General features: G+C 30.7%; 1 protein-coding gene across 2 annotated transcripts; it reads left to right on the top strand.

Annotated features, from left to right (window-relative positions):
- The first annotated feature begins 531 nt into the window (after positions 1–531).
- Positions 532–4,367, top strand: LOC108721716 (methyltransferase-like protein 13). Of its 2 annotated transcripts, XM_018446400.1 has the most exons (9): positions 532–609; positions 683–884; positions 957–1,079; positions 2,178–2,394; positions 2,468–2,686; positions 2,791–3,050; positions 3,132–3,496; positions 3,566–3,747; positions 3,819–4,367. In XM_018446400.1, exons 2-9 carry the CDS (start codon positions 793–795, stop codon positions 4,365–4,367), a joined length of 2,007 nt encoding a protein of 668 aa, XP_018301902.1. In that variant the 5' UTR covers positions 532–609; positions 683–792. The 2 variants fall into 2 exon arrangements, with proteins under 2 accessions (XP_018301902.1, XP_018301901.1); XM_018446399.1 differs by having other exon boundaries at positions 535–884.
- The last annotated feature ends 6,126 nt before the right edge of the window (positions 4,368–10,493 follow it).

Raw genomic sequence — 10,493 nt, 5'->3', positions numbered from 1 at the left:
AAGCCTTAAGCCATAAGAAATGGGCGAATCACAGTCGATTATTCCCCTCGGATTCGACTGTAATTGGTCAATTTTTTACGGCTTAAGTCTTAAAACACCTATTGTAGATCCGGACTTATGGTACGTTTCCACTAAGCGCGTCACGCGTCGCGTCGTCCGTCCGCGTCACGAATTAACCAACCAAAACATCCCATTCCGTTACGCAGAGTGGCGCGTCAAACGGTACAATAAAATGGGATGTTTTGATTGGTTAACTCGTGACGCGGACGGACAACGCGACGCGTGATGCGCTCAGTGGAAACGTACCATTATGGTTACTGTTACGGAATGTGTGGCCTTTATGCATGGTCTACAATGGCAGTAGCAGTAGTGGATAAGACTGTAAGAGTAACAAATTGACCAATCACAGTCGATTGTGAAAAGAATACTCGACTGTGATTGATCAATTTCTTACTCTTACTTCTTAAACCAAGCTTACTTCGCATATTGTAGACGACGCCTTATTCTGCGCAGCCTCTTAATTCCTGAAATCAGTCCTCTACCTCGTGGTTATGTATGTCGTTCTTTCTCCAAAAAACAGAAAATTTTATGAAGGAATATTCATGATATGTTGGTAAATTTGCATAGCTGAGTTTATAATATCACATTATGATTTATTCTGTAGTAAACTTTCTCAATACAGAATAAGAAGCGCAATATTAAAATCTAATCTGTGATATTAGAAGATAACCAAGCAGCCCATTCAACTTTTCCTGTGTGTGTTTATCTTATATTATGAATCTACTATAAAACATGAATCTCCTCCCAAAAGCTCACGAAGAATTCAGTCACGCGGAATACTGGAACACGTTCTTCAAGAAGCGTGGCAAGAAGGCATTTGAATGGTAAACATTCTATACTTATGTTAACATTATTTTTTTTTTAACTTGCTGTTTACTCATTGTGTCTGGCTTTAGGTACGGTGAATATCCAGAATTATGTGAAATACTTGTAAAGTATATCAAAACAAAAGATGACATTCTGATCGTTGGTTGCGGGAATTCTACATTAAGTATGTCTTTGTATGATGTTGGTTACAGGTACAATTTCTTGTATATATATTTTTTATATAAATCATAGTTTGTTAGATTTCTAATGTATAGTCAATACTTAATAGCGAGTTCAGTCACTTGTATTACACTATATTAGTGTATACTAAAAGCTGCTATGCATGAAATTAGCACATTTAAATATAAAAGTATATACATCCTGGTGAAAAAATTTCGCTGAAATTATTCCACGTTTTGGAACATTTCAGCGAAATTGCTGAAAATTTGCTGAAACTTCACTGAAAGTGAATTTTTCAGCTAACATACTGAAAAATCACTGAAATCCAGCGAAAATTTTTCTAAAATTTTCTGAAATTTTGTAGAAAATGAATTTTTCAGCTAAAAATCGCTGAAATTAAACTGAAATTTTTTTAAAATGCTGAAATTTTGTTGAAAAGTGTTCCAAAATGAAAGTGGAATAATTTCAGCAACATTTTTCCACCAGGGCATATTTTAAATATAAAAGTATATATATATATATATATTTAACGATTAAATACTCAATACAAATGATATTGCCATGTTTAACAGAATATATAATATATGTACTATTTCATTGTCAAAATTGATTATACATTATGCTACTGCATTTAGATACTTTATACAGGGGGTTTGACAAGTAACGATAAATTTTTCGCACAGGGGCAGAATGGATTAAACTGAGAAGAAAAGTCCTTTACCATTTTGCAATTTTTGCAATAGTTAACAATTAATTGTTAAAAATTGATGAAAATTGGTCTTTAATAATTTTTTACTCAAATACTATCAACTTTACAAAAAAACTGTAAGAGACAAAAATTGTTTGTTTAGTTTATTGTGATAGTATCTGAGTAAAAAATTATTGAAGATCAATTTTCGACAATTTTTAATAATTAATATCTTGTTAATTATTGCGAAAATTGTAAAATGGTAGAGGACTTTTCTTCTCAGTTTAGTCCATTCTGCCCCTGTATGAAAGATTTATCATTACTTATCAAACACCCTGTATAAAGCAGCCTTTAATATGTACTATGTAATCCAGTATAACATACAAGTAATCAAATTCACTTTAAGTTCCTATGGAAGAATAAATCAAGGTTGATATTACAGAAATATAGTTAATATCGACATATCACATATTGTGATCAAACAAATGCGTGATATAAATAGCGGTACAAGGCCGGATCTAGTATATGAACATATGGATGCCACACAAATGACATATCCTGATGGAAAATTTAATGTGGTTTTCGACAAAGGTACACTGGATGCTCTAATGCCAGATACCAAAGAGGCAACACTGTCTATAATTGATAAATATTTCAAAGTAAGTTTCTGATTAGAGAAATTCCTAGAAAATTTTCTTTTCACTAAACTAAATTAATTAAAATTTACTTTAGGAAATCACACGAGTGTTACGGAACGGAGGCAGATACATCTGCATATCGTTGCTCCAAGAGCACATCCTACGTAAGCTTTTGTCATACTTTCCTACTTCAGGCTTCATGTTTCGCATAGCACGATGTCATGAAGCCGAGTTGAAAGCACGTATAGAAGAAGGCAGTTCAGTTCCTGTCTTCGTGATCGTTGCTACAAAATTTACTAAATTATTCCAGAACGTATGTTGTAACCAAAGATCTTTAGAATTTTTACGTTGTTATCTTAGTTTTAGCTAGATGAGCAAGTTAGTCAAACTTATTTTTGTAGATTATAATCCTGATAGGTTCTCGAGATAGCTCTGGTCGATGGCCCACCGGAACGATTATCTGTGGCAGACGATATGATATCCGCTGTATTATCCGCGCAACAATCGGCACTAGTGTGCAATAATCTTTACAAGAGAAGCGTTGCTGATGTGGGAGAAGTATCGTTGGATTTACATCGTCCAGGTGATAAGCATCCACGATACACCGTCTATGTTCTTGATCAACCACGCACACGGGGGACAAAGACATATGCGGCTTTCATTGTGCCACAGGGAAAGTACGTTTGATTTATTAGTTGAATAAATGTTTTACTATTGAATTGCTGTCACTATATTTTTTTTCTTTTTCGGTTTAACAGAGAAACAGATTGGTTATTCAATACGAAAGAAGGACGACAACAGGTCCTGAAAAGCGCGCAGCGAGACAGACTCGCAATTGTCACCTTACGTAGAGAACACAAGTTTGATAATTGGGATGCTGTGAAAACAGAATTAGAAAATTGCGTTCTTAACTTAGCACCGGCTGGCTTGTGTGGCAAAAATGATATTCCTTTTCTTTCTTTGGGTTCCGATGTTGGGGTTCGAAATATTTGCTATGAAGGAAAAAGTGACATCAGTGGACCATTTGTTATCGAAGAAGTAGAGAAGGATGGTCACGAATTCAGGCGGCTTGTGTTCCTGAATAATCCTTATGTCATTCAGAGCGAAGCCAGACTAAAAGATGGTACTAATTTATAATCAATTCTTAACACAATGATTACATACGATTGTAACTGATGACAATTATTTACAGCAAAATCTAGACGTGGTAAAACGAAGAAAATTGCCGATCCTGGATTCTTAGCTTGTGAACATCACATATATATGAGCACTGGAGTAAATGCAGTAATCGATATAAGAGAACAGGACAATATTATGATTGTAGGACTTGGAGGTGGTGGTCTTTGTATGTTCTTACATCAATGTTTTCCTAAAGTATGTATCTTTGGATAGCATTCATTATTAAGTCATTAGAAACATAGATAACAAATTTTAATTTTTTCCAGCTAAAAATTACTGCAGTCGAAATTGATAATACTATGTTAAAAGTAGCTACCGAATATTTCAATCTCATTCTTGATGACCGGATGAAAGTGGAGATCGCGGATGGAATTCAATATATTAAAGACGTTGCGGGATCCGAGACAAAGTATAAGGCGATACTTTTCGATATCGATAGCAAAGATACCACTGTCGGAATGAGTTGTCCACCTAAACAGTTTCTTGAAATGTCAGTGTTGAAAGCAGTTGCCTCGTGTTTAACGAAGAACGGTCTTTTTATCTTGAATTTAGTCAGCAGAGATAAAATTCTAAAACAGAAAACTAAGGATGATCTGAAATCGGTATTCCAATCGATCACTTGTCATGCCATTCAAGATGAAATTAATGAAATTGTTATGTGTTCCGTTGAAAAATACAATCCGAAAGAATGGAAAAATAGACTTAGATTCGCTGCCATCGACTTGAACAAACAAACAACTACAAGAAAATTATCCTCTTTTAAGGAATCATTTGACGTCTCTATATTTTTAGAAAATTTATCTGCGGAATCGTAATGCTTTGTACAAATATGTTCGTCGTGACAAATAAAATTAAAAATATAATTTCTAATGGTGTTTAATATGTATCTCAGTATCTTTCAAAATATCTTCTATCAATATAGTACTTTTCAACGAAAATATTTTTTGTAACTTATCAAACCAATACCAAAAATCAAACGATTTTTGATGTACGATAATATTTTGATGATTCAAATACTAATTCTATATAATATAATTTTCATAAATTATCTGAAATTAAAATAATTAATTCGACTCACCGATATGATGTATAACAGCAGAGTTGTATGATTCGTTGAACTGTAAAACAAAAATTTATGAAAATTAAAGCAAGCTTAAAATTCAAATTTCAAAAAATAATTATCACAAGCTATTTTAAATTTATATATTTCGAGATATTTTATAAAATAATTATATAATTTCTTTTAAAAAAGAGGTATTTTATTTCTTACGTTTTACGTATTTTTTTTTTCTAAAGTGCAATCGTTTAAAAAATTTAACAAAAGGCTAATTTTATAGGATTCAAGTAATTATAAATGTTAAACGCATTGAAAAAATATGTTACATAAAAATATATTAAATGTCATGAATATCTAAAATATCAAAAATTGAAAATATAGATATTTGTAAAATGTGTATTTATAATACAAAATAGCGTGTAGAATATGCCATACGATCATCGCAGAGATAAATAGTCAATTTCGTGATAACAATACATATAATAAGTACTGACCCCAAGGTTGCTCTACCGGCGCCCGATACCTCCTAGGCCTCTTCCTCCTCTCAGATTTCTTCATTGCACACCACTAATTTACGACAATATTAATTACAATCGCGCGACTCTTTGCACGACACTTCCTACGTTGATTACTCGTAATCGCGCACCACGACGGAAAGAAATATCGCACAAGACCACACTATCCCGCCATATTCCACGAATTCATGTGAAACAATGCAAAACTATCTCGAGGAAAGGAATTCGAAAGTCGCGCGGCTAACTTCACGTGTCATCCATTAGTCAGACTATGCATTGAAGATTGAGATTGAAAATTGAAAGATTGAAATTTGATTAATCAAAACAATAGGAGCTAAAATTCCTTTATCCTCAGTGGTCAAATTTTAATCTTCAGTCTTCAATCTCAATCTTTAATGCGTAGTCTGATTCCGGCCTTATGAGGTACGTTCCGATCTTCACTGCATGCTGAAACTATACAGTATACGTCACGTACGCTATAGATTTTCAGCACTGACAGCGAATATCGGAACCCACGGTGACATTATTATTTCGAGAGTTCGAGCTGCGCTTTCCGTAATGGCTCGGGATTTCGTATCACACATGACGCGGCTGGATAATGTATCATTTCAGTCTTCTTTAACATTCAGTGAACAACAAGGATAAAATGATACATCCTGCGCATCATACGTGAAACGCACCTCACTTCAACACCCCAGCGATGTTTGTCGCGCGGGAAGCACGATACCCAATGAGTGCAGCTTCAGGATATAACGTTCGCTAAAGCCTGCGCGCTCATTGGGCATCACGCGTTGCGCGACGAATATCGCGCTGATGTATGTCTGGAGCCGCGATAATTCGAAAGACGAACAATCGATATGATATTACCGACGAGATACTAGGTTTGTTCGCGTCGCAAGCTCCAACATGCTCCAACATGCTCCACCATAGCTCTTACTCACTCCAACACGCTTGATAGAGTGAGTTATTAGGAATATATTGGAACATGTCGGAGCTTGCGACGCGAACAAACCTACTATTGAAGACCGACATTCTTACGGGAGTTCGCGTCCTTGTTAATATTGAAGTGATTAAGAGTAAAAAAAAAACTGACAATATTGTACTAATTTTATGATTTATTAGTTCTGTAGGTGTGTTTATCGATATATATGCATTTAAAACTCAATAATACTCGATTTTTCTTTAAAATTGTGATTTTAGTGTTATCGTCAAAGTTTGATTATCAACAGAGATGATAACTTCAGAGGAAAAATTGTAATTTTTCGACAATATATAGGATATTATAGCTTTACAAGTGTGCATATTTATTTATAGAGTATTTACGTAATAAAAAATTATGAATTTGATAATGTATTAGCCAAATATTTGTTAATAATAACAAATTTACATCAATTGTCGATAATGTCAGTGTATTTCAATTATCTCCGGGCCCTTGGAGCCCTTTTTATACCGCCGAAAATTTGCTCAGGATTGACGATCTTTAATATCTCGTCGGTGGTGATATCAATAATTTCGAAATTAAATTCCATAAAAAATAATAAAATGTTAGATACGTCACAGTTTTTCATTACTGTATTTCCTGATTCACGCAAAACACTAGCTACTCTCCCTCAATTTCAAAAATAATTGTATATTAAAAGAAATGATTTTAGAAATTACAATTACGTTTGAAAACAAATTCAAAATGTGACGCTAAACGTCTAAGCATCGTCATAATAAATATAATAATTATAACGAATCGATAGTTTATAATTTATACTTTGATTTAAAAAAATACTTAAAAAATATTCAAAAAAGATACATTACCTATACAAAAAATATGCATTTGTATGTATACCCATAAAAATCTGCAATACAACAACATTTATATGACGAATTTTTTGGCAACTTTATTCCTTCATTAATTAATTATATGCAACATACATTACTCTTTCGTATTTACAGAGATACAATTTAATTACAAGCAATTGGAATTCAGGCGCATAGTATGTGATAGTCATTACAATAATTGACTAAATATCCAACAATAGGCGCAAACGATCTTATATATGTATTTTCCTTCACCACACATATATAACTTCTATTTTTTCACACATACCTTCCTAATATATGATACAAGAAATTATTCAAATACTTATTATATATTATAAATTTATACAAAAGTATAGGAACGTATCTATAGCAAATAAATATGAGTATAAATTAAAAGATCATAAATTGTCGTTCTATATGACACATTGACATGTATGAAAGATGCATTTATAGTATATGATCAAGTGATTCATATGAATATTTAACGTAAAGTTGGTTTACTATCTTTTCGTGTATCTATTACGCTTAATAAATTAATATTGAAAATATAAGTACGGAAAATTGGTCCGGCTAAATAAATATTCATTATTTAATATCAGGATTTTATTTCCGTATGACTGCTCCCATAAGTAATCGTTGGAATTGAGATTTAACTCATTCTCTTTTCAAAAAGAAAATTTAGACAATCAACTTTATTTAAACTTCTATATAATATATATATTAAAAATAAATAATAATATGTGTGAGACAAATTTATAAATGGGAACGATATACACAGAAGTTTATATATATACCCACACACATACACACGCACGCACGCACACACATATGTGTGTACATATACATAAAGCTAGATAAATAAAAATAATGTATATGGAAAGTACAACTACCCGTGATTATTATTATCCGCGATATTATCATTTTACTTGTTCTATAATATATTTACATACTTTTTTATACAAATCTATTTAAAAATTCAAACATCCGCATTCAAACGTGGCATTAAATTTCTCATTTATACGTTTATAAAAATTAAAATATCAGTAGATATGTGCTATGTACTTTCTTTTTCGAGAAAATTAATATCTTATAATATAAATGACGGATGTCTCGCAGTTAAGACTAGCATAAGATAACCACGCAAAAATAATACAGCTGAAGAGGCCATAATTTTTCAAAACGTTACTAACGAATAATTAGAACAATAGAATTTAAATAATCATTCGCATTATAATTTGATAATTATTACACACAAGGATATAAAGCGTTAAATAAATAATCCTTGTCGTAAATGAATAAATAACACGAACAAAGATTAACAAGTATTATATAATTCTACTAACTGTAAATAAACGATATGTGATGTTCTCTTACGTGTCGTGACGCTTAAATATTATGTTTAATTATTCTGTTTTTTCGATGGATATAAAACAATATATTAATTTGACTAAATATTTTTAAATATTTTCATAATAATGCATATATATATATATATATATATATAAAGAGATATGTAGAAAACCCGAAAATTGTTTATATCAACTCTACAATTCAAAGCATCTCTTACAGTAAAATTTTACGTTTCACAATTTTACTCTTAATTATCAAACTAAAGTTTCTAGCATTTCTAGATACAGATTTTAAGTAACATATATAATTGTGATGTATGCAATTGCAAGTTGCTATAAATAATTTTGGGTTATAATATAAAATAATATAATAATATATGTTATGATACAATAATTACAAGTCATTTTCTCATTTGCGCAATTCCCTGTTGTCTTATCGATGACGCATACTTTTTTATATTAAATTAGAAAAAAATAAATATCATACTGATAAAACTGTATTCTGTAAATAGGTTCCGCATTTTCGTTTAATTGTAATTTTTCGTTCCATAAATATCATGTACATAAATTCATTAATGACAACAGTGATCTCATTCAATAACAGAAACTACGATATAAAATTACTAAAGTATTTCATCGTAACGCATATAAATATAATCCGGATAACGGATTGACGATATATGCGAGAGAGTAGTAATAAAATTTACAATTAGAAAATATATTCCCTACAAGCTCGCGAAAAAGTCTTGACCACTGTTCACATACACCATATACATTTCACAAAATCTTTATATAGTCTTTAAATGCACGTTAAGTAATAGGACACATCTTCGATTAAAGTTTAAGTCAATTTGCTTTCTTGCTCCTTCTTACTCTTTTCTCTACATCTCCTCGCATTCAATTTGCAACCGTTATATTTCGCAAATCTCAGAAGGGTTTTATCACAGCACATTTCTTTATCAAATACAAAATGCTGGCACAATCGTTATTAATTGAAATACCTTCACAATACATGTAAAATTAGCATGTCGATAAAGAAACGTCTGCACGTATACCTCTTTTTACATTTAGTGCTAAACATAGTTGTTTACTATTTAATTAAATAACAGTCATGCTATATGTACTGTTATATGTCGAAAATTATACGGTTGCATTTAGTATTATTTATAATTCCCGATATAAACGTAAATCTAAATCTCAGAAAAAGGAAAAGAATTAAAACTGATGTTGACTGATCATTACTTATATCTAAAAATTCGTGTGTTTATAGAATAAATGTTACTTAATATGTTATTGCTGGAAGACGAGAACGGATCAGAGAAAGCAAGTCAAATAATAATTCACAAAAGATTGAGCAAATAGAAAATCTTTTAAAACTTCACATATCTTTAAATTCTTTTTTCATTCATAAATAAAATAAGCAAAACAACAATTAAAATTTTTTAAACAATTTTCAAACAATAATTAAAAATTTAAATACACAAGAAAATCTATTATTTACAGTTCTTATTTTTAGAAAAAAAAAAAAAAGAGAAACAAGAAACACAAGAGAAACCTAAGAGAATTTAATATTTTATCGAATATTTAATTATTTATATCGCTTTACTTGATGAAGAAATAAAAAATAAAAACCGTTGCAATTGTTTGGTTGCAGTTATCTTTCTTCTGATCTTTTAACTTTTCTCTCTAATTAAAACATTTTTAATATTGTAAGAACTATTGTTAACAGAAGTGAAATGACCAGTGTAAAATATGACTTTTTTGTATATAGCTAAGCTAGACAGTACCATACATTAATATTTCAATATAAATAGAAAATTTATTTGTTGGAAAAACCAAATTTATTTTATTCTTGCAGTCAAGTAAAATTCAATTCCTTTTTTAAATCTTACATTCATTTAAAATTCGAAAGAACTATTATAATTGAAAATATATAGAAAATTTATAAAACCAAAAATAACGGATAAATTAAGTATACATAATGCATTTATGAAGTACCATGCCAACGTTTCGTGAATTTGAATCTAAAGTAACAATAATTTTATTCTTAAGACAAAAAGATCTCATTTTTTTCCACTTTTGATATTAATTTATCTATTCATACGTATAATGATAATTAAATATTAGTTTTCTATAAAGACTTGTATATAAATACAAGAAAATTAGATCATTGGTTTTTCATATGAAGTTATCTGGTCAATTCCTTCG

This window comes from Mycetomoellerius zeteki, unplaced genomic scaffold, assembly GCF_001594055.1.
Source record: "Mycetomoellerius zeteki isolate Tzet28-1 unplaced genomic scaffold, Tzet1.0 scaffold182, whole genome shotgun sequence".
Classification (NCBI taxonomy): domain Eukaryota; kingdom Metazoa; phylum Arthropoda; class Insecta; order Hymenoptera; family Formicidae; genus Mycetomoellerius; species Mycetomoellerius zeteki.
This window is presented reverse-complemented; position numbering and strand designations above follow the sequence as displayed.

Excerpts from the sequence above, each read along its gene's own strand:
- LOC108721716 (XM_018446400.1), top strand. The coding sequence starts at position 793 with ATGAATCTCCTCCCAAAAGCTCACGAAGAATTCAGTCACGCGGAATAC. Across the intron at positions 1,080-2,177 it reads TTGTATGATGTTGGTTACAG|AAATATAGTTAATATCGACA; the intron begins GTACAATTTCTT and ends TTGATATTACAG. Across the intron at positions 3,497-3,565 it reads CGAAGCCAGACTAAAAGATG|CAAAATCTAGACGTGGTAAA; the intron begins GTACTAATTTAT and ends AATTATTTACAG.